The sequence below is a fragment of the Gadus macrocephalus genome, chromosome 23 (assembly GCF_031168955.1).
Source record: "Gadus macrocephalus chromosome 23, ASM3116895v1".
Classification (NCBI taxonomy): domain Eukaryota; kingdom Metazoa; phylum Chordata; class Actinopteri; order Gadiformes; family Gadidae; genus Gadus; species Gadus macrocephalus.
In genome coordinates, this window is record NC_082404.1 from 12,062,918 (window position 1) to 12,086,922 (window position 24,005).

Consider the following 24,005-nt stretch of genomic DNA (forward strand, 5'->3'; position numbering starts at 1 on the left):
ATGATCTTCCTAACAGACCATACAGATTTTCTGATATTTATAGTATACATCTTGTCTTAAAAAGTGGTATATCAATACATTTTCTAGATAATGTATTGATGCATGATTTTAGGCTGGTGGTTCATAATGCAATGTTTTTGCCTTTTTCTGAAGAGAAAAAATGGTGATAGATTTAAACAAAGACACACAGAAATCGAGTTATATTATAAAGGTCATTTATAACACATACATGCCTTAATCAAACAGACTATTAACAAAATTCATCCATATGAAATAATTAACCGATAGCACATCAATATATTTGTATACGAAAATAAATAAATAAAAGTCTGACATTATTTGGCTCTCAGCACATGAGATAATGTATCTGAAGGGCTGACTCAAAGTGGATGGATCAGCATCTCTGGTCCTTCTAATCAAAGCTTTGTGAACATAATTAATACAGGGACCCCAACCCAGGCCCTATGTCCCCTACACCTACACGGAAAATAGTTTGGTTTAGAAAGAGTTTTTTTATATATATCTATATATCTATATATCTATATATCTATATACAGTATATATAGCACAAAGCAAGGTAAGGTGGAAAAAAAACTAGGAACAAGGGTGTATGACGAATCAACACTGCCAATGGAAGGGATGAGCTGATGAACTGATGAACTGAGCATGCTCAGGACTGTTCCTTTGCCCTCAGTGCCTGGAGAGAATACAGACCGGAAATCAGCCATGATGTAATAATAATAACTTCATACGGAACGTCCCAATTTTCCCCACTCGATAAAGAACGCTTAACACCAGTAAGAAGTCAAATCAGTTGGAATAGAAAATGTTTGACGCAATACCTTCAAGTAAATAATGAATAATAATACAAATAGTAATGATGAAATCAGACAAAGTAAGTGGGTGTATGTTGGAGTGAAGCGAGGAAAGGTACGTCACACATAAAAAAATGCTTGTTCTCAAATGAACCCCTTTTGGATGAACTGGGCGGCAATGATCAACTGGTGTATTCCCATTTGGAACTCAATCATAACCGTTGTGAGTTGACGATGCCCTGTGCTCCCATACTTCACCTTGAGTTTGCCCAGAAGGCCTCCTTGGCCGAAGGCTCTTAGCATTTTGGGTGTGGGCGGCTTGGGTCCGAACAACGAAAGCCCCCTCTTGTCCGTCACTCCCTTGGCAGCAACGGGACCCTTGGCCTTCATTAGATTCCTTTACGATGGCACACACACACACACACACACACACACACACACACACACACACACACACACACACACACACACACACACACACACACACACACACACACACACACACACACACACACACACACACACACACACACACGCACGCAGAATGAACAGGAAATACAATATAATCTCTTGCAGGATTTGTAAGTAACACAGTTGCAGATGTTGCATCGGTGAAACATTCAATGTTCAATCAACTCAACGTCGAATAAACAACAAAACAACGTACTTTCCCTTCCTGGCCAGAACCTTCTGGGACGCTGGGTAGTGCACCAGGATGTCAAACAGATCCTTCTTCTCCAGGACGAAGAGGTTGGCGAAGCCGTGAGCTTTCACGTTTGCCGTTCGTCGGTTGCCACCATCTTTGGCCGACTGTAGGAGACTGTAGAGGGGGCAGGGGGGGGTCTTGATGTTCACTTCAGTGGCATGTGACTTAACAGGCTATATGGCACAACATAAGACACAATTGTAGATCCATACCTGATTTCTCCAAACACACAGCCGGCCTTCAGCGTGACAAACACTATGCTGTTGTCCGGTCCTCCCACCACCTGCACTGCGCCGCTTTTGATGACGTACATCTCTTTACCGATGTCCCCCTGTCCAGCAGACAGAGAGGGGGGCAGCCACAGTTAGAGCAGATTGAGGTGAGTGGGAGAACTGCTAACAACGGCCACCAGAGGACAGTGTTGCACAGATTACTATGCATCACGATGTTATTACGCTCTCTTTCCTTGTCGCAGAGCCCTGACCAAGGCAAACACAAGACCCCTGGTCGCAGAGCCCTGACTGGGGCAAGCACAGACCGGTGCACTGACCTTCTTGACAACAAAGTCTCCAGGTAGATACACGATGGACTTGAGTCTCAGTAACATGTCCACCAGCATCTGCTGGTCACAGCCCTGTTGAGACAACACCATGTTACTCATATTTATAACATTCATTACGTCCTTTACTGCAAATGTATGTATCTGACAACCACTAATTACGATTATATAATGAACCCTACTTTCGTAACGGACGTAAAGACGAGAGCTGTGACTCGTATATATAACTTACTATAAAGTCTGACTCATGATACTCCTTTTATACAGAGTTATGCCATATACATACCATGTAGAACTCAATATGAGAGACGATTGTTAAATATAAAGGGCAACGGCCGGATTGCAGCAGCCCACCTGAAACAGAGCGATCTTCTGGAAGGTGGCCAAGTTGATGTCCACAGCGATGGCCATTCTCATCACCAGGGGCATCTTATCCAGCAGCTCGGACTCATCTGGGGGACGATGAAGGTATAGCATGATTTGGTTAAATATCCTTAATGTCCATTCGTACTCTGCCTTCGTCCATAACCAGCAGGGTACATAGGCTACATTCCCCTTTTTCCAATGGACTGGATTTCAGCTAGTGTAGATATGTCTTACCATATCCATATCTTTGCTATTTTTCACCATATTTGTGACTCTTTTTGCTAAAATGAATTTGTTAATGGATACTGTGGCTTCCACAGATTTGTTGCTTTCCATGTCAATATGTATTTTACTGTGGCCTCGTTTCGAAACTGAATGTCACAAATTAAAACACTTTGATTTTGACTTTGAGTGAGAGCAACAGTTTTTATTTATATTTTTTCATTTAATCCAAAGTTTGATTGGGCATCGGCAGCTCTATGTACTCTTTCCTCAGCAACACTTCAACTCCAACTTCATTTTGTTGATCTAAAAAACAAGAACTTGTTGAAGCTATACAACGTGGTGGTGTTGTTAGAACCCAGTAATAGTAATGTGTTAACTGAAACACACAAACGAACTCCTCATCATAATGGTAAGGGTTAGGGTTAGGGCTGCGTTTATCCAGCTGCTCCTCGTCGGGAGCAGCTGGGGTTAGGTGCCTTGCTCAGGGACACCTCGACATCTCCCGGTCCCTCTGAGCCTTACCCAGCATGCCCTGCGCCGCCCAGGTGTAGTTGTACCAGGTGCGCACGCGGTTCTGCACAAACTTGGGGATGCTGTTGGTGTTCATGTAGGACACGCAGCCGTCCATGGACGCGCGGAAGTACGTCTCGCCCGCCGTGGCCGCCCCGATGACGTCTCTCATCTGATACGGTCGGAGAGAGATTGAAGAAAATAATGATCTATATATATATATATATATATATATATATATCCATACACATCATTATAAATATCAATATTAAACTACAGAAAGCAACACAGGTAAATAAAGAAAGAAAACAAGAATGACAGAACTAGAGTAAGAAAATTATTAAACAAGCAAGAAATCTAGAAAGAAAGGATTAAAATGGGACTGGGAACTCTATTGTTTGCTATCCACGGTAGTAATAGGCCATAATCACAGAGGCAGAACGGTAGGGGCCAACGCAGGTGTACCTCATGATGTTAATTAAGCGCCCTGGCATGCCTGCAGACCCGCACTTAACTTAACGAGCTACACCTGTCCTTTCCTATCACACAGACTCCGGGATGATCCCAGGGGCCGCGTTCCAAACTGTACACTTTTCCCTTTTTACTTGCAGTACGTGCGGCAGCTACCCTTACTAAGTACATAGTGTTGCACACAGTATGCGATACACCTGTAGACATACTTCAGGGGATTTCACCGATTAGCGCACCCATCGACTTTCATAGGGGCTCACTCAATGTAACGTATCTACTGCTGTGCAGAGGATTTGGGGGGCAGAATAGTCAAAAAAGCATGGTGGCTTGTATACTGCAAAATGCGACCGGATGTAGTACAATATCTTGGTATTTTACTATGTATAGTACAATACTATGATAATGCAATACTACGCATTGGGACTTACTAAATATTTTTCTCGCATCCTTAAAGGTATGGTAGCATGGGTATTGCAATGCAGGGCTTTAACCAAACCACCTGTGCTTGACTAACCAACAGGTGTAAGAGATTGTAGCATCCGAACAAACCTGTCCAATCAGACTGGAGAACACGAAGACGCCCACGAAGAAGTTGCACATCTGGAAGGTGATCTCGAAGACCGTCTGCGGCACCGGGAGCCCCCCGATGTTGATCAGGCTGCGCACGGCGTAGTAGTAGCACCTCAGGTATCTGTGGAGCCCCCAGAAGGACAGAAGGACAGAGGGTCAGCTGGGACAGTCCCTCAGGTCAGTCATTCAACAGAGGCCTTTCCTCCAGACAGAGAGCGGATGAGTCTCGTATCATCATGAAGTAGAGGCATTCTGAGTAGACTGCAGGTTAACCATGGGTCACAGGAAACAGGCAAGAATCAGCTTATTATTATTTTTTTAATTTTAATTATTCATAGCCTGTCCATGGAGGTGTGTTTGTGTGTGTGTGTGCGTCACTGTAGTTTTACAATGACAACGTTACTATGGTCAGTCCATGGAGGGGCGTGTGTGTGTGTGTGTGTGTGTGTGTGTGTGTGTGTGTGTGTGTGTGTGTCACTGTAGTTTTACAATGACAACGTTTCTAGGGCCAGTCCATGGAGGTGTGTGTGTGTGTGTGTGTGTGTGTGTGTGTGTGTGTGTGTGTGTGTGTGTGTGTGTGTGTGTGTGTGTGTGCGTGTGTGCGCGAGCGCGCGTGTGTGTCCTGGTCAACAGAGCTGCTGTAGCCATGTGTTTGGGGAGACTGCGGCGTGTACGTACGCGCTCCCCTGGCCGTTGTAGACCCATTCGGTGGTGGACAGGCCCTGGTAAAGAGACGCCACGTAGAAAAAGCAGGCATTGATGTGCAGGACGTAGAGCAGGTAGCCTGTGGTGCGGATCACTCTGGGGGAGAAGGGGGAGGAAAGGGGATCACTCTGGGGGAGGAGGGGGAGGAAAGGTGATCACTCTGGTGGAAGGAATGCTTACATCTGCTGGACACTTCCATGTCATTGGAAGGAACTCAGAAAGGAACTCAGAAAGGGAACTCAAAATGCCTTGTTGGTCAACATATGGGGGGTTATGGAAGGATTTTAACCTTTTGGTGTCGGGGTACGTTGGGTTCTGTCATAGGGGGATATGGTTGATCCATTACTTAGCGATATAAAAAGTCTTAGTGAATTATTTATTTATTTATTATTAGTATCATTATTATTTACTCTATCATTTTATTTCATCAATAATACTACAAGCAACAAATGCTACTAATATTCTACCTTCAAGTGTATTAAGCGTCACAAGGTCATCAACAGAAGGACAGTCTTGCAAATATAAGTGTGTGTTACCACTGTGTTGACCTGACTGAAATAAAGATGTGATGAATAAGAGAAGGTCTAGATGGTGTGGTTTGGATAGTTTTGAGGTCCGTCCGATCATCTTTAAAGCGTGAACCTCTTACCTCCAGATGTAGGCTTTGGCCATGATGCTCTCAAGACGATCACTGAACTCAAAGAAGTATTCAATCTACAGAGACAAATGAGCGACGTGCACGTCAATGAGAAAGGACACCATGCATCAATCAGATCTACTTTGTCCAACATTCATGACATATGATGTGCTCCATTTGACCTTTTGATAGTGGAAGGGATAAGATTGCTTTACCCTTATGATCCGGTTCAATCTGAACACAGAGTTGAAGCCGTAGTAGACGCCCAGCACATCGAATGGGATCAGGCTCACGAGATCAGTCTGTGGCCCAACAGGTCGAATGAAAGGATGAAGATTCACGCACGGTAGGACTTTGTCTAGGCGTTGCTTAATGGTGCAATAAAATTACTACAAAGGAAAAATACAAATGACCCACAATGGGGTTTGTTTTTCAAATCTCTAGCGAAAAAGCGGATAGATAAAGCATTTCAAAACCATCTTCTTATCTTAAACATGCTTTGAGTGTCGATCCTCACCTTAAATCGGTAAGATGAGCGGTAATGTGGTTTGCTCAGATTCCTATCTTTCTGAAAGGCAATGCATCCAGTTTAGTTGTTTGTTGTGCAGTAAATGTCAAAAACGTTCCATTCAGTGTAATAAATGTGTTTTACTATCTGGTTCGCCATCCATTACTGTCATCTGCCGGGACACAAGTCACTCCCTTGTCCTGAACAAAGGACGCTAAAGAACCCCCACTCATAGTCCCAACACATCTCCTCAGGTCTCTCACCACGATGTCCCCCCCCTTGACAAACTGCAGGCGCGGTTGCCAGACCATGATGTCGATTATGTTGACCACGTCCGAGAGGGCGTCGAAGAAGAGCCAGTAGGGGTTGTTGGCGGCGTTGTGGTAAGGGAAGACGAGGCGAACAGGGATGAACCAGATGTTGTAGTTGAAGGCCACCGCCACAACAGCCAGCCAGGTGACGTAGCGACGGTCTGCGAAGGGGTTGGGGGGTGGGGGGGGTTGTTGAGGTTGTGCACCTTTTTAAGAGGAAGAGGGACGGCCTCTCAAACGTACAAACACTGCAAGCTAAAAAGCAAAAGAAAAAATGTCCATTTGATTCCAAATAGATAGTATGTTTTACAGCCCTAAAATAATTTAAAATGTATCGCTTAATGGTTGGCATATTGTTTCCGGTTAATTATTTCTATCACTTTATCACCCTTTTTCACACACTGAAACTCCGTTATCTGAACAACCAGATTCACATAGCTAGTTCCAATAAGTCTTTGTTTCCAACTTTTTTTTTACTGAACATGACAATAACTTTCAACATCCTTTAATTACACATGACTAAGCCTTGATTTCCAGTCTCTCTGGGGACTCTGTCGTTGTGCAGCAAAGCCTGAAGGTAGACCATATCGGAAGGCCAAATAGTGGCGCACTGGCGCTTGAGGTGCCACTGATCATGACACCAGTGGATAGGCAGAGCGAGTCGGTGGCCGTCTGCATCCACCACAACCCACAACCCAAATGCAAACGTACATGAGCGAGCTAAACCAGTCAAAGCAATGCAATGAGTCTGTGCATACTAACAGATTTCTTATCATTTGCCTACTAACTGATCTTTTTATGTAGTTTATTTAAACAATTTATCGACCGATATATCGTGCCGACATTAGCACTTTTTACGTGTATCAGCATCGGCCGATGCGTGGCTGCTGCGTTTGCCGTCATTTTTTTCCCGGCATGATTTACAGATAGACAGTTCAATACATGTTCATTTTTGAAATTGAACATTTGTTATCATCATTGTTTAATTTTTATTATGTCAATTGAGGGAGCAAAAGCAGTATCTGCTCCAAACATCGGTTGAAGAAAATCGGATCATTCGATCCCTAATTTTAAATATCATCACTGTTTTTTCATAAGCTCATAACCCCTCTGTGAAGTGGATCGCGGGGGTGGCGTCCGGGTACACGGCTTCAACCTACCGGTGAACGGGTCGATGGTGTTGCCCAGCACCCCATCCAGCATCTCCTCCACGGGTTGGAACAGCTTGTCGACCGGGGCGCAGCTGAGGTCGGGCAGGAACTTGGCCGCCTTCCTGGCCTCCTCGGCCAGCCTCTCCTCCTCCGCCTTCTGCTCCGCCTCCAGCCGCTTCTCCTCGTCCTTCTTCTTCTTGTCCTCCGCCTTCTTGGCCGCTTCCTCTGCCTTCTTCTTGTCCGCCTCCTCCTTGGCGACGCGCTCGGCCTCCTTCAGCTTAATGTAGTCGGCCGTCCTCAGGACGGGGGCTGGGGAGGAGGGGGGGGGGGGGGGGGGGGAGAGAGGGGGGAGTGAGGGGGCAGGGGTTCAGGTTTCAGGTCGTGTGTCCAATAAAAACAAATAAAAAACAGATGCATTTTATCGAGCAACTACGCACGTGTGTGTGTGTGTGTGTGTGTGCAGTGCGTGCGTTCATGAAGACCTACTGATAGGCGGGGTGATCTCCGGCGAGGTGGCGTAGGGGTCGATGACCTTCTCCTTGTACCTCACCACCCGGTCCCTCAGCTGCCTGGAGACGTACCGGAGCGTGTCGTCCACGAAGCGCTGGTACACCACCGGCGGGGGGGTGGGCGTGCGAGAGGGCGGAGGCTCATCACTGCCGACACCAGGCCGAGAAGAAGAGGATTTTTTTATGCTTTGTTATTGAGTCAGACAGGGAGGAAGATATGGGAGAGTATGGGCGATAGAGGGGAGGACACGCAGCAAAGGGCCACGGGCAGGACTCGAACCCGGGTCACTGCGTTCAGGACTGAGCCTGTGTGGTACTCGCTCTACCCGGTGAGCCAACGAGGCGCCCCAGAGAGTGGAGGACAGCTCGCACAGGACAGTGAGGCTGAGAGGAATAGAGTGACGGCGTTGAGTCAGGGAAAAGGAAACTTGTTGAGGAACAGAGCTAATCGTCAGCATCACAGGTATGGGATGCTAACTAGTTTAATTTAATTCAAAATAATTCATGGCAATGCAATCTTCATGGCTCACGTCGCTCAAGTTGAAGATAAATAGAACTAAGCAGATGGGCTTCCTCTTCTATTATTCTCTGAGTCTAATCTGCTGTCCCTGTAATACCGCAATATCTATATTTTCTAAAGGTCTATCTATGAGTCTATCTGTCTATCTGTGAGAAAGAACTCCCTGACCAGGTTACCAGGGTCTTGGTGAGTAACAAAACCTCTTAGCTCCCTAATCCCTCCCAAAGCTAAGCTAGGAGCGCTACTCAGCAAGTCATATTGTGACCGTAGGTCCAGAGAGAAGGCAGTGTCTTGCTGGCAAACAGCTGCAGTCTTATCGCTGAAATACACATGCTGGACCCCTACTGGTGTTTTATGTTTGCATTGACGCACCTACCGACAAAGAGCTACTTCATTGACGACTAATTGTAGTTTATTGTTGTTTACCTACATGAGCAATGTAGGTGGGACCACATGTTTGATCATTTCTATAGTTCAAAGTTGGGTTGAATGACTATGGATGCGGTCAATCATCTAACCCCAGGCGGTGATTTTACCAAACCATGTTCGATAATGTCTTTTGGTGATTCGTTTTTTTTTTTAAGCCTTACATGGCCACTCCATCTGCAAGAACTGGGGCTCCGGCGGGTGCTGCGGCCGGTGTGGGTGCCGGGGCCGGTGTGGGTGCAGGGGCGGTAGCAGCGGGTGCAGGTGCTGGACCCGTGGTGGGGGCTGGCGTCGGCTCTGGTGCTGGGGCTGGTGCAGGTGTAGTAGGCGGAGCTTCAGCTGCTGTGGATGGGAAGGAAGAGGATGAAAACATGACCTCGATAAGTAGAGCAGATGAATAGACTTCAATCATCCCCGACTCAATCCAATCCGATAGAAGTACAATTAAAATAGAGGTTTAAGTGTTAAAACAACATTTATATTATAAGACAAGTATTGAGTATTTTGGGTTACCCGGTTTGGGTTCATCTTTCTTCTCTTCCTCTTTCTTTTCTGGAGGCTTCACCTCCTGTTAACCCATCAAAACATAATGGTGTTGTAGTAGCATCAGACATCGTCTATTTCAGATTGTATTTTTTGATTTGCTCAAAACAATACAAGACCTTAGCCGTTTTTCAGGATGGTTTTAAACAGGAACCTTCATCACCTCTACTGATTGTATGTCTAAGAACGGAGATCCAAACCCAAACCTTTAGGCTATTCACTCCAAATGTCATGAATGACAGTATGGTATGATGAATTGGGTTAGGGTTAGACATACACATGTACACTCTTCAGCTGCAATAACTACCATCTCAAAAGCCTAGCCAATTTAAGAACACATTCATCTGGTGGGCTTTTGTCCACAACACTGCCAAGCTGCGTCAGACTTTCTCAGAACACAGCCAAAGCCTGTGTTAAATCCAGTTATTGTATCTCTACATAGAACAAGCTTCTTGTTGACACAGAGTTCAAACAGTGCATGGATTTTAATGAATACAAAATATACTACATTATTTAAAGTGTTAATTCCAGCGTTCCGTGGAATTAAAACTCAATGTTAATAACTATAGTATAGTAGCACATAACTATATATATGACCAATTTAGTCAACATAGAGTAAGTAAATACAAAAGTGTGACTCGGGGAAAAAAAGGGTCAGAATACTGAGACTCCTCGTAAGATGACCACTTTCTAAAGGAAGGGCATTACTGAATCACTTCTTCAACAGCTCCCGATCGCAATAAAGTGTTCTTACCGTCGCAGGTGGAGCAGCAGCAGCAGCAGCAGCAGCAGCAGCAGCAGCAGGGGCGGGTTTAGCAGAGAGTAGCCGGGAGGGGCTGATCGGGGATTCTGCCGGCGGCTCCGGGGCCCCGATGAACCGCTTGAATTTGTTGAACATTGCCCGTGAGGCAAAGCGCGCTTGGCCGAGCTGCGGAGCTCTTGAGTTTGATCAGAGCAACCGGCGAGCACGGTTCAACCCCTAGCAGTCTCATTGGTTAATCCCCCCCTGCTGGGAGATCAGCCAGTCCTGACCTCGTAGCCAACGGTACAGTAGGGCCCACGCTGTGGTATTCATAGCAGAATTGACACACATCGGGGCCTGGGAAGGTCCAGGTAAAACTACTACTCAAAATAATACAACATATGTTGATAGATACGTTATAAGGGATGCTTTACTTACTTATGATCTGATTTGCTAACTTGTGTGATTCCTTTGTTTTGGCTGAAACATTTTTGCAGTTTAAGAAAAAGGTTAATAAACGTTGAAATATGAGTGCCAAAGGTTTTCTGGGGATAAAGAGAAGAATGACAGAAAGGGAGAGAGAGAGTGACCTGATTGTGAGAGAGCAACAGTGAGAGCATTTGGTTAATTAAGTCCTGACTGCGTCTCAGTATAGCTCAGGGGATTATAGCACACCTCTCAGTCGCTCTCCACAGCAGTCATGTCCAAATGCAACCACTCCCAACACAACAGAGGGGAAGACTTCAGGATAGCAGGATAATAGATTTATTCACAAAGATGTTATTGCAGACAACGCAAAGCACAAATCTAGTTATGTTTTGCCATGTCATTTGGAAACCTGGCTATAAAATATCATCCTTATGTTAGGCACTGTATTATTGTGTATTATTAGCAAACTGATAAAAAGTGATGGCAACGAAAAGGACGAATACAACTTTATATTTAAAATGAGTATAACATAATAATAATATAACAACAAAATATCATCCCCACAAGCGAGTGAATATATTTACATTTGTAGAATCTCTTTCAAATATCTCACACCAACCAAATTACCCAGCCTAAGAGACATCTACGCAAACTCATGACAGGAAGGTTCAAAACACACTGTACATTCACCTCCATTAAAGCAACAAAGAATAAGAAATTACAAAAAACATATGGCCTCGGATTCCACGTTATGAAGCCGCGTTCTGGAGAGGGGAAAAGGGAAGAGTTAGTAAGGACTTCTGCTCACCTGCGTTTCTATTATAACAACCCTGATTGTTTCATGTGAGAAATGTGCTTCGGATAACCTTGAGTTTTAGAAGCTTGTTGAAGTTCCCACCGAAAGCGCGCAGGAGTTTGGGAGTGGGGGGTTTGGGTCCGAAGAGTGCCAGACCCGTCTTCTTCTGTTCTTCTATCTTGGCCGCCGGACCTTTGGCCTTCATTAGTTTCCTTTCAGATCACACACACACACACACGCACACGCACATGCACACACACGCGCAGACACACACACGCGCAGACACACACACGCGCAGACACACACACGCGCAGACACACACACACACACGCAGACACACACACACACACGCAGAAATGCGTGCACGCAGACACACATACGTGTAGACATGCACACACACAAAATACACACACAATTTAGATTCTGATACTGAATTAATCTCTTGATCATTTAAAGTTTAACACTTGAACTAAGAGTTGTTCTACTTTTACCTCCACTATCTAGCGGTATCACACTACTCACTTTCCCTTCCTGGCCAGCACCTTCTGGGACTCTGGGTAGTGCACCAGGATGTCAAACAGATCCTTCTTCTCCAGGACGAAGAGGTTGGCGAAGCCGTGAGCTTTCACGTTAGCCGTTCTCCGGTTGCCACCATCTTTGGAAGACTGCAGTAGACTTGTGGGGAAAAACAACACGACAGCCGGAGTCAGCCTCAATGTTGGCTTGGGTATTTTTCTGTTGGTGTGTGCCGACTGAACTAAGTTCTATATACACGTATGGTGAACCAGCATTAACATGCTGCTTGTATGTCAAAAACATACCACCTTGGTAAAAGATCCATACCTGATTTCTCCGAAGACACAGCCGGCCTTCAGCGTGACAAACACTATGCTGTTGTCCGGTCCTCCCACCACCTGCACCGCACCGCTTTTGATGACGTACATCTCTTTACCGATGTCCCCCTGTCCAGCAGACAGTGGAGAGCGGCAAAGACCACGGTCACTTCTTCATATAGGAAAGATGTTTAAAAATGCAGGTGCAAAGGGTGTTTTCTTAGCCCTATAAATTGAAAGAGTGCATTGATCGAAACACATTTAAACACTTAGAAGTTATGTCCAACTTATTCAAGAGCAGTGGAAGTTCAGGTTAAATGGGACCTCCTGCTGTAAGACATTCCATGTCTTTACTGACCTTCTTCACCACGAAGTCGCCCGGCAGATAGATGATGGACTTGAGCCTCAGCAACATGTCTAACAGCATCTGCTGGTCACAGCCCTGGGTGGGATAAAATCAACACAGAAAATTGCATTGTAAGCCTGAGTGAGTGCACCCTAGTGGTTGTGGTGTCACGTGCGTGTTGAATGTGCAGGGCACTCTGTCACCTGAAACAGAGCGATCTTCTGGAAGGTGGCCAAGTTGATGTCCACAGCGATGGCAGTTCTCATTACCAGGGGCATTTTGTCCAGCAGCTCGGACTCATCTGGGAGTAAAGAGGGGAGACAAGAGCGCCAAAAAGATATACCAAAAAATGCTTTCAAAATAAAAGGCCTACCCTCAAAATCTTCCCTCGATAAGAATGACCAATGAAAGAATTACTGGAGGGAGCAAATTCTCAACAAATGGCAACTAAACAATAAAATCATTATCTCTTCAAAATAATCCGGACAGGACTAAAAGAAAAAGATAATCTTTCACTGAAAGTAACAGGGAACCCCAAATCCCATGTGTTTTTGGTTTTAGTCTCAGCCCCAAATAACCGGTGCCATTTAGTCGATGGTACTAAAATAATGGTATAATTCTGAAAAAATTCGGTCTCATCCTGCCGGTCTAGTCTGCTCCACACTCAAATCCTGTTCCTTATGCAACGTTCGTTAGAAGAACCCAACACTGACCCTTAACATCCATCCGGCCCCCTCCATGAGTGGGACCTCACTTACCCAGCATGCCCTGGGCGTCCCAGGTGTACGTGTACCAGGTACGGATGCGGTTCTGCACCAGAGCGGGTATGTGGTTGTTCACCATGTAGGACACGGTGTTGTCCATGGAGGTCCGGAAGTAGGTCTGTCCTGTGGTGGCAGCGCCTATCACATCCCTCATCTGACACACCCAGTGAGAGACAGAGTCAAAACACAATAGGAGGAACACAGTGTGCTACAAAGTGTGTTTGCATTACTTGTCGGCCCTACAAGGAGTCTCAAAACCAGGGTTGAATCCTGCAGGATCAAGACTACATTTGCTGTACCTCCTCTGTAATCTCGGCACAAACTAGTTTGGAAGAGAATACACAATACGAGTGGTTGCACATTTATATTTAATACCTACTGTGGTGATTTTGATTTGATTGATTTGGGTTGTTAAACAGCTGTATCAAAACGGATTCAACACAGTGTTTAAACTCCTTGTATAAACTTCAAATGCACCTTTTTTTGTCATCCTATTGTGCAATACCATCCGCAATTGATGAATGTTGCAGAACATGTTCTAATAACCTTTCTGACCATTCAAGGATGGTATACACAGCACTAAAGCTAGTGCACCCATTCTACACCCTCCTCCCGCACTACCCTGACACACAAAACAAAAACAGACAGAGAGAGACACTGAGGGAGCTGATAGATCTAACCAGAAACTAACGGAACGGAACGGCGCTCTGGGACATACTAGGGGAGGGTTCTCCTCTCTCTCCATTGTATTCCTATTGGTCGGCTCTGGCTGTTTTACCTGGCCAATCAGACTGGAGAATACAAAGACGCCGATGAAAAAGTTAAGCATCTGAAAGGTAATCTCAAAGACCGTGTGGGGCTCGCTAAGACCCCCGATGTTGATGAGACTGCGGACCGCGTGGTAGTAACAACGCAGGTACCTGTGGAGAGGGGGGGGGGGGGGGGGAGAAGGGGCGACAAGGCTTTAACATGGGGGCTCGGAACAGGGGCCTTGCTTCTGCGTGGTGAGGTTCGGTAAATGTGTTGCAATTTCAGTTATTTTTCTGTTAATTGATTTCCTTCCTGATCTTCTATGCAGACTGTAAAAGTCAAGGATTGGCTCCTGGGGAAGAGTCATTTTTAGTTCAGGGCAATAGGTGACTCGCAGACTTGTGTAATTGAACACTTAAGTACCTTTATTTTGAAAAGGCTCTGAGGGGAAATTGTTTCACTGCATGCCTAGAAACAACAGCTGCTGAAAGAAGTTAATAATATTTCATGTATAAAGTCCTTAAACATGAACTCAGGAAAATAAATAAAGAAAATACAAATTTAAAAGTATTGAAGACACAAATGATACAGTAGAGCACCAAAAAAGTACAGTACATTCAAAATTCAAAAGGTAAAAAAGGAGGTAAGCTAAATCTACCTGGCCAAGAAAGATGGACATAAAGAACGCCCCAAAAAGGTAGTTAGTCATCTGAAAGATCTGTCCGAACATGGAGTCAGGGAGGGGCAACTCTGCAATCATCAGCAGTGACTTCTCAGCATAAAAGAAGCAGCTGAGGTAACTACAGGCAGCAGTAGAGATAGAAAAATATCATCGAGTTACCAGGTAGGGAAATTAGGGACTTTATTGTCAGCAAATGTATTTATCTGCATTTGTTAAATATAAATACAATTGAATTGAATAAAATTGAATTAAACGTACATTTAAAACTAAAAGGGCTAATGCTGAAGAAATGTTTTTGCTTTACAAGTTGGCACAGATATGTAAAAAATTAACATTATATTTGCATATAGATTTCCGAATAGCTTCTGTGGTATAATGTATTCAAAAGCATTAAAAAAGAAACATAAATCAAAGTGAATGACTCACGCGCTCCCCTTGCCAGAGTAGACCCACTTGGTCTGGCCGATGCCCTGGTAATCTGAAGCCACGTAGTAGAAGCATGCGTTGATGTGGAGCATGAAGAGAAGGTAGCCAATCGTCCGAATAACTCTGTAACCACAAGCAAGAAGCTTTTTCTCTCTCTCTCTCTCTGTCTCTGTCTCTGTCTCTGTCTCTCTCTCGCTCTCTCTCTCTCTCTCTCTCTTTCACTCTCTTTCTCTCTTTCTCTCTCTCTCTCTTTCTCCTTTTGATTCTTTGTAACGGGCAAAGAACAAAATAATTTATTGACTTGTAAATTGGATATGTTTCAAACATGTGGATATAAGTGTTTTTGTCATCATACCTCCAGATGTAGGCTTTGGTCATCAGGCTCTCCAAACGATCACTGAACTCAAAGAACGTGTCTGCCTTACAGGGGTAAGAACGAAGAGTTATCACCTTTTGAATTATTCCATAAACAAAGTCTCTACGTATTAGAGCTGTAACCAATCTCAATCAAATCGAATATGAAAATTGTTTAATAGTTTTGGTAATTTGTCAAGTACAAATACCTAATGCTGCAGAAATTCTGATATTTGGCTCAGAGAAAAAAGGAAAGACTATATAATATAAATTAAAGACTAACTTGGGACTCTGGTAAGTTTTGATGTAATTTTCTGTTATTTCAGAGATTTTCTACAATAATTGATTAATTGATTAATGGAAATAATTATTGTTTGATCAATCTACTATGAAAATAATTGTAAGTTACGCATACATTTTTATATGGATTGTACCTTTAGCAGGCGATTTGCTCTGAAGATGGATTTGAAGCCAAATTGCATGTACAACAGATCAAATGGTATGAGACACATCATGTCAGTCTGTTGAAGGAAAGAGACAAATGTAAGAAAAAATAGCTAGCTTTTATTAATTTCATACAAAACCTTTGGCAGTGCTAATTTGCCTCTATGAATTTGGAAATATTCAGCATCAACATGACCAACTAATTGCCTGAACCCAATACCTTAAAACGCTCAGTGTTTCTGTAGTTCTTCTTGGTTAACAGCCTGTCTTTCTGAAAAACAAAGAGACAAATGCAGACAAGGTAAGAACAGCCATACTCACCTTACACATCAAAGTATGAATAACAAACAGAAAACAATTAATTAAATGAAAGGAGAAAAGCTACATAAATACATATTTTTATATTTTCCCCTTGACCAAAAACATAAATAAACATCTTCAAACAAACTTGTTTTGACCATCCAGTGAAACATCAACCCCTGCTCACTGTATATCTCCAGCATACATATAGAAAAACACCTCAGTTAGCAATGACCAAAAAAGGTAATTTCCTGTTTCCACCCGGCTCAGACCCTTCACTTACTATGACGTCGCCGCCCTTGACAAACTGCTTGCGCGGCTGGAAGATGAGGCAGTCCACCAGGTAGACCAGGTCGGCCAGCGAGTCCAGCAGGAACCAGTAGGGGATGGCCTCGGCCGTGTGGTAGGGGAAGCAGAGGCGGGCCGTGGTGAACCAGATGTTGTAGTTGAAGGCCAGCGTCACCAGGCTGAGCCACGCGATGTACACCCGGTCTGGGCATGGGGAGAGCGGGTGAAATGGAAGGGCTGAGCGGGGTGGATTCGGTTGGGATTTTTGATGGTGATGGGAAGGTAGTCTTTTTGGATTGTAAATATTTTGTTGTTTTTTGTTGTTTATTACGGGCTCCAATGGGCATATCATGGGTTGTAAAGTGTTGACGCGGGTTGGATTTTGATTCATATATCTTTTTTTGCACCTATTCACTTGTTTTTTGTTTAGCTCAGTTAAGGCCCCTCAACACGTTGTTATAAAAATGGAACGCGTTAAAAAAACATGGGAAACCATTCCACGCTCATATCATCATCTATATGTCATCTCCAAGGTTTTACAATGGTTTTGTTTTAGACAGAAAAGCTAAGATTGAAACTAAGGGTTCCTAACGTTAAACTCCTGACTAGATATACATCCACTTCTAGAATGTATATTATTGGGATAATGACCCAGTCTGTGTTTTGCAGATTATGTTTATTATGTATATGTGTTTATTTTTACATTGCAATTTGATTCATACATGTTTTTTCAATATCAATATTTGTATTGCTTTACAGTACTTTCAAGTTTTATATTTTTTACCTAATCTTCAACTGTCTCCAGCAGAGCAGCTGCTGCGGAAACGTCCCCCTGCATGACCCATCAAGTCACCTGATCGTGACTCAGAAAGGCATCCCATAATACCTGTGAAGGGGTCGATGGTGTGTCCCAGCACAGAGTCCATGGCCTCCTCCACTGGCCTCAGCGCGGCGTCCACCGAGGCGAACGCCACCTCGGCCAGCTTCTTCCTCTCCTTCTGCTTCTCCAGCGCCAGCGCCGCCATCTCCTCCTTCTTCTGCTCCTCCGTCTCCTTCTTCTTCCGGTCGGCCTCCTTCTTCTTCTGCTCCTGCTCCTCTCTCTTCTTCCTGTCCGCCTCCTCCTGCACGACGCGGTCCTCCTCCGCCTGCCTCGTCCTCTCCTCCATCACTCGGGCGTAGCGGTCCTTGCCGAGCAACGGTGCTGGAAGTGGAAGAACAGAACGGTAGCGTAAGTTTGAAAACCATTACTACGTTGTTATTGTTGTTGTTATTTAGAAGATGTCTGTGTTATAGTGTGTGTGTGTGTGTGTGTGTGTGTGTGTGTGTGTGTGTGTGTGTGTGTGTGTGTGTGTGTGTGTGTGTGTGTGTGTGTGTGTGTGTGTGTGTGTGTGTGTGTGTGTGTTGTCTTCTACGGTGCAACACCCAAATGAGACGGTACACAGAGTGCGTTCCTCACGGTCACTTACTAACAGGCGGAGTGATCTCGGGGGAGGAAGCATACTGGTCCAACACCTTCTCCTTGTAGTGCTCCGTTCTCTCCCTCATCTTCTTGACGATGGCCAGGAGCTGCTCGTCTGAGTACTGGTTGATTACGACGGGTCGGGGCTCAGGAGGAGGCATTTCTTGCCTAAAAGAGGAATATGTGACATGGTTAAATCCCACTGTGTTCCTCCAAACAGCAGTAGCCTACCATGACACATACCTCACAAAACATATCGTAACGGTGAGCTGTTAGAAATGTCTGATTTACATCGTCAAATATACCAGTTGAACTAAAACACATATTTAAAGGGGCACATTTTAACTATGGCACTATTATGGGTTTCGTTGACGACACAATGATGATATGGTGCCATCTAGAGGACATATTACAAACTGCACCCAACTATGCAAAGCAACATCTCTAATTCAACAGGTGGAAAGAATGTTAGTGCCGCACTGCTTATGAATCTAAAGTCAGTAACAAACACATGTTTTACTACCAGCAGGACAAAAACATGTTTTTGCTTCCAACCATGACAGCTCTGTTGTCATTTTGGTATAGGCCAACCAGTGTGAAGGTTTAATAAGGGGTAAACCTGGAATTATCTTAATGACCTAAAAGCCATAACGATATGGCACTTCTAGTGACAGAAAGCACAATGTTAGCTTCCGTGTGAACCGCTATTCATCAGAAAAAGCTGAATTTTTATGTATTATAACGTCACTTGGAATAGACTGTATCTTCATTTGTATGTTTTGTATGTTCTTGATAATTATTGCTTTTTTGTGCCATCGTTAAGACAGATGGTTTTAGTTTCTTGCGAAAAAAACATTGGCAACACTACTTCTGCTAAATTACGGCTTTGCAGTTATTACACCTAAACACCATCATTTCATCATCAATACACTAACAACAACACTGGAAAGTACCCATAAATCCTTTCAAGGAACAGTGAAGTGTTGCCTTTGGCAGAACATGACGCCTTGGTGCAGAGGAGTGTACTGTGCTTCTCTCTCTCTCTCTCTCTCTCTCTCTCTCTCTCTCTCTCTCTCTCTCTCTCTCTCTCTCTCTCTCTCTTTGCCACCTCCACTACTTTGATTGCTTGGCCATAAGCAGAGCTACTGAGCTTCTTAGCGCCAGAAAGCTTGAAAGCTGTTAATCCACTTTTAGTTCATCTCTCCACTAATCTGCATGTTGCTCTACCATGGGGGCTATACCATGGATCACACACACACACACACACACACACACACACACACACACACACACACACACACACGCACACGCACACGCACACGCGCACACAAGCAGGCATGTATGCATGTGCTAACACCACGCACATACACGCACACACAGGCATGCACGCACTCGCACACACACACACACACACACACACACACACATACACACACACAGTGTTAATGTTTGTGTCCCCGAATATTGTGTGTCTGAGTGTCTTCAATAGAAATGTTGTTTTAAAATGAAATATGAATCAATGTTTATGATTTTCAGCATTACTTTTAAGATTGTGTTTAAAAGTGTTTTTCTGTGTATAACAGCATGTGTGCGTGCGTGTGTGTTTATGTATTTTTGTTTGCGTATCTATGTGTGTTTGTGTGTGTGTCTATCTATGTATGTTTATGTGTGTTTGTGTGTGCGTGCGTGAGCGTGTGTGTGCGTGCGTCTGCGTGCATATTGTTTACAGGCAATCTCATCAGGGAATCTGATTAATTAGTCTTCCCCGGGTGATTCATTTAACACCAATTTGTGAGTGCGGATCTCTTGGCAGACGTAAGCATAAAAGAGAGTACAGTAATGCTGTGAGCCTCCACTGCGCAGCAACCTCTCTACACAACTGTAGAATGGCACAGCGCAGCTTAACTGCATCGCCTGACACTGCATGAATACCTCCAAAGGGATATATCGCTGGTGTAAACGATCATGATAATGCACACAGTTGCCGCTCAAAACACTAATTACTGCTGTTCTCCGTCGACGATCCAGGGCACATGGTCGATACATGATAGCGTCACTGGCTTGAGTCTACGAACCGTGCTTCCCTGGGGAGCGTACCTATGTTCCCCGCTTTGTATGTGACCGGGGAACATAGGACCCTGTGAGCAAATCTTTTTTCCGTGGGATGGTAGAGGCAAGTACCGCCTTTTTTGGCCTCTGATTCGCCTCTGATCGGTTAGAATGACTCTCCTCCGATTGGTTATGGTTCGGCTTAGGTTTAAGTTTTACCCCTCAACCTAACCATAACCCCAAACCCTGACCCTAACCCTTTTGCACCCGGGGAACATAGGACCTGGGGAACATAGGGATGACCCCCTAGCCTGCTACGTGAAAAGAGCAGTCCCGTGATTAGCGTCATAAGCGATACCTACGTTTGTCGTTCAGAGTTCACGTAGGCTCTGCATAGCCTCCCCGTCCCGACACTCCTACTTGTTGTAAGTTGTACGTCCTGGCACTTAATGTATGCGTTCATTGTATGTTGTATTTAGTTATAGTACTTAGTTGCTGTATGTAGCATCTTATCCTAGCTATCTTTCTTGTGTACGGGGAATGGGTTAAATTAGCGATTGTCTGGTTCCATGAACATCCTTGCTGTACCGACGGCTGTATATTTTTTCACTTTTTTTGAGAAATGTACTTATTGTAAGTTGCGTTTGGATAAAAAGCGTCTGCTAAATGGCGTAAATGTATATGTCCTATGAGGATGCCTGTGTGAAAAGGCTGTGTTCTATTAATGTTGTAACAATGAACTTTATGAAGGGAGCCGTGATAGCGTGGATTGGGGTTAGCAGTTGCTTGGCTCACCCTTCTTTTCCGGGTTCGCCTGCAGGTGTAGCGCCTGGAGCTGGAGCTGGAGCTGGAGCTGGAGCTGGAGCTGGAGCTGGCGCAGGTGTAGGGCCTTGAGCTGGAGCTGGCGCAGGTGTAGGGGCTTGAGCTGGGGCTGGAGCTGGAGCTGGAGCTGGCGCAGGTGTAGGGCCTTGAGCTGGGGCTGGCGCAGGTGTAGGGGCTTGAGCTGGGGCTGGTGCAGGTGTAGGGCCGGGACCCTGGACTGGTGCAGGGGTTGGGGCTGGAGGTGGAGCTGATGCTGGTGGGGAGGCTGGGCTGGAGGCTGGAGCCGGCTCTGTAAAAGAGGGGAGGACGCCAACTGGTAAGGCTGCACACACCGGGGATTGAACCCGGTACCTTTCGACTTTGAGACGGACCCTCTTGCCGCTGCAAAGTTGTGCTAATTTACATTATACAACAACTATCAGTCAATTGAAATGGACATTTGTACATCTCTGTCCTTTTAACTGCCGCAACTTGCACTCAGAATGTGCTCACAATGTACATAATGTGTCTGCTGTAGAGAACCAGCCATACCAAGTCACTGAGAAACAGATCCTATTGCCGGTGATTATTAAGTGAGGGAGCAGAGTCACTATTTGTAGGATGGAGTGCGGCCCCAGGATGGAAGCGAGAGTCAGACACGGATAGATAAGTGTGGGGATTTGTCGATGCCAGTGTCTGGAGAATGGCATGGTGAAAGGGATCTGGTCACTGAGTCAGACACTATTGCCAGCCATCTTCTACTTTTGTGACCTGGAGCAATTTGTCCCGAAAACACATTCAGCTCAGCTCACAGCTGGCAGATAACCACCACACATTTAAGAAGCTCCTGCAAGAACGTCTGGCTAAGAGCAGATTTGGGATTTTTATTATATTAGTGGAGTCATCAAAATTTGTAGATGATTTGGTGGATTTTAAAAAACTGCAGATGAACAGAGGATCTCTGATATTTGACAAGTAGCTGTAGTGTACAATGTATTCCCACTAGCATCATGACAAGGCTGCCCTACCCGGCCTAAACACCCTCTAGAGTAGAATGTAGGTTTGACGACGTATGCTGTTATGTAATTCACCAGAATATGACTTACCCTTAGACGTGCCCACGTTTTTAGCCTCATTCTCCTTATCCTCTGGCTTCTTCTCCTAACAAATAACAAGTCAATGAAGTCAAACACTCACGTTCATTAGTCAGGCCAACACCTTTAAAAAGTCATTTTAATTTCAAGTCAATTTTTTTCCTTTGCCGTTTGACAAAGCACTCAACTCTTGCAGGTGCTTGCGACATAACCTAAATTAAAAATGAAAGAGATTTGAATATGCCTTCTAGTGAAAAATGGCAGTCAATAGATGCTCAAAAGGAACGTATGGAAGAGGAACAGTGGTAGATAACAACCAGTACAAAAAAACTTCTTGAACAAGACGTCAGGAAAAGATTTTAGTCATCATTGTCATTGTGCAAGGTTAGGGGATAAATAAAAGGATTGTTTGACTTAATCATGCACTTCCAGATTTGTATTAATGTCAATAATGTAACATATATACAGTAAATTATGTTTACCTCAACTGTCAATGACGCATAACATTTTCACTTTTTATATTTCTATTAATAATCTGTTTCTCGTTACATGTATATGTTTGGCTCTGTCACCCAACTTCCCGATCTGGAATGAATTAAGTACATCTGATCTTATCTTGGTGTTGTTGTCTCCTCAATTACTGATGCGCTGCAACAAGTTAAAGCTCGGGGCAGCATCGATAACAAACAGGCATCAGTATGAAAGAGGGAGGCAGCATGGGTGGCTTTTACGACCACTGTTGACCCAACTGAGACAACCATCCAAAATTCGTTTTTTCAACACTTCATCATATAGTTTAAGAATACATCGCGGTTTACTTAATGCAAGATAATAAATAGAATAATAGATAAAAAAATTTACAGCGCTTTTCTAAGTACTCAAAGACGCTTTACAAAAAAGAAATACACACAGACAGTACAGACAAATAAATAAATAAATAAATAAATACAAAAGGCAAATAAACGACACTACAACAATAGACAACACATTAAGAGAGCGAGAGAGGGTGGAAGATGGATGCACTATGCACAAACGTGTCAAACGGTCAGAACAGAGCCCCTCCTACCCGGGCAGCAGTAGGGGTGTCCGCGGTCTTCGGGGGGGATGGTGGCTTCGGTCCAGCCCATAGGTTCTTCACCCTGCTGAACATGGCTGGGAACCGAAGCTGTACGGGCTCCGCAGCAGCGACCGAGAGAGGACTCTATCGTCTAGAAAACACGAGCAACAAAACAACCCCTCCCCCCCGTCTTGAGCCCCCCCCCTGGCCACTCCATAACATCTTTATCCCCTTCATATGCTCATTCTCTCCCTGCCCCTCTCTGTCTTACAGCGAGGGGTCGCTGATGCAATTAGTGCTTCACTGCTTTTAGACGCTCTAATGCTATCTTTGACCCCCGGCCCACTGCAGCAGATCGTAAGACATGTAAGTAAGCCCACTCATCATATAGGCTGCGAAGGCTTATAGCGTAACAGTAACCCGGCGGTGTCGGGGTAGGGACACCAGTGCATATGCATTGTGTAGCATGTATGCAAACCCGCCTATGTATTTACTTGCACTATATTTGTGATGACCACTCATGTTTAAGATATGGATGTTGAGTAGACAGTTTGCGCTTAATATAGGCTATATTTAGAGGGTTTGAAAAAGTGCATGGAGTCCCAATGTTTACTTTTTGTTTATACCTAGCCTTTCAAAATACTAGGATCGATTAAAACTTTCTGAGGTCGCTGTCTACAATCAGTGGACTCCGGGGCAGGCACTGTTCCTATAGCTCTGGCTGAAAGCCATTGACCTTATACATTTTTTTGGAAATGTTCCTTTTTTCTTTATTGAGCACAACAGCAAACAGCATTTTCACTTAGGCCTTTGTTCTATTTTACAGCTACAATGCAGAATCCACTAAAGAGGCCCATGG

The 24,005-nt window shown here is 44.5% G+C and overlaps 2 protein-coding genes across 6 annotated transcripts; both read right to left on the bottom strand.

Moving 5' to 3' along the window:
- Positions 1-198: 198 nt before the first annotated feature.
- LOC132452311 (cyclic nucleotide-gated cation channel beta-3-like) lies at positions 199-10,588 on the bottom strand. Of its 3 annotated transcripts, none has more exons than XM_060044868.1 (18): positions 10,304-10,584; positions 9,503-9,559; positions 9,154-9,331; positions 8,021-8,190; positions 7,544-7,843; positions 6,336-6,544; positions 6,082-6,132; positions 5,780-5,866; positions 5,577-5,641; positions 4,901-5,023; positions 4,202-4,343; positions 3,194-3,353; positions 2,435-2,532; positions 2,072-2,155; positions 1,734-1,852; positions 1,483-1,635; positions 1,074-1,212; positions 199-697 (listed from the first exon to the last, which is right to left on the bottom strand). In XM_060044868.1, the coding sequence occupies exons 1-18, from the start codon at positions 10,428-10,430 to the stop codon at positions 671-673; spliced, it is 2,289 nt and encodes a 762-aa protein (XP_059900851.1). In that variant the 5' UTR covers positions 10,431-10,584; the 3' UTR covers positions 199-670. The 3 variants fall into 3 exon arrangements, with proteins under 3 accessions (XP_059900851.1, XP_059900850.1, XP_059900852.1); XM_060044867.1 differs by having other exon boundaries at positions 9,503-9,557; positions 10,287-10,584; XM_060044869.1 differs by lacking the exon at positions 5,780-5,866 and having other exon boundaries at positions 9,503-9,557; positions 10,287-10,588.
- Positions 10,589-11,023: 435 nt separating this feature from the next.
- On the bottom strand, positions 11,024-23,487 carry LOC132452310 (cyclic nucleotide-gated cation channel beta-3-like). Of its 3 annotated transcripts, none has more exons than XM_060044866.1 (18): positions 23,156-23,487; positions 22,102-22,156; positions 20,990-21,305; positions 18,153-18,313; positions 17,573-17,887; positions 16,682-16,890; positions 16,319-16,369; positions 16,089-16,175; positions 15,656-15,720; positions 15,301-15,423; positions 14,851-14,992; positions 13,437-13,596; positions 12,882-12,979; positions 12,691-12,774; positions 12,343-12,461; positions 12,022-12,174; positions 11,570-11,711; positions 11,024-11,467 (listed from the first exon to the last, which is right to left on the bottom strand). In XM_060044866.1, the coding sequence occupies exons 1-18, from the start codon at positions 23,237-23,239 to the stop codon at positions 11,453-11,455; spliced, it is 2,379 nt and encodes a 792-aa protein (XP_059900849.1). In that variant the 5' UTR covers positions 23,240-23,487; the 3' UTR covers positions 11,024-11,452. The 3 variants fall into 3 exon arrangements, with proteins under 3 accessions (XP_059900849.1, XP_059900847.1, XP_059900848.1); XM_060044864.1 differs by lacking the exon at positions 14,851-14,992 and adding an exon at positions 14,161-14,362 and having other exon boundaries at positions 23,156-23,486; XM_060044865.1 differs by lacking the exon at positions 14,851-14,992 and adding an exon at positions 14,221-14,362 and having other exon boundaries at positions 23,156-23,482.
- Positions 23,488-24,005: the final 518 nt, after the last annotated feature.

What these genes read in the sequence shown, in the direction of transcription:
- LOC132452310 (XM_060044864.1), bottom strand. Translation starts at nt 23,239, where the DNA reads ATGTTCAGCAGGGTGAAGAACCTATGGGCTGGACCGAAGCCACCATCC. An exon ending in ACCAAAGCCTACATCTGGAG is followed by an intron (nt 15,424 to 15,655) that starts GTATGATGACAA and finishes TTGTGGTTACAG; the next exon opens with AGTTATTCGGACGATTGGCT. An exon ending in TGTGTCTTCGGAGAAATCAG is followed by an intron (nt 12,175 to 12,342) that starts GTATGGATCTTT and finishes TTTCCCCACAAG; the next exon opens with TCTACTGCAGTCTTCCAAAG.
- LOC132452311 (XM_060044867.1), bottom strand. Translation starts at nt 10,430, where the DNA reads ATGTTCAACAAATTCAAGCGGTTCATCGGGGCCCCGGAGCCGCCGGCA. An exon ending in GAAAGATGAACCCAAACCGG is followed by an intron (nt 9,332 to 9,502) that starts GTAACCCAAAAT and finishes TCCCATCCACAG; the next exon opens with CAGCTGAAGCTCCGCCTACT. An exon ending in TCTCCAGTCTGATTGGACAG is followed by an intron (nt 3,354 to 4,201) that starts GTTTGTTCGGAT and finishes CGACCGTATCAG; the next exon opens with ATGAGAGACGTCATCGGGGC.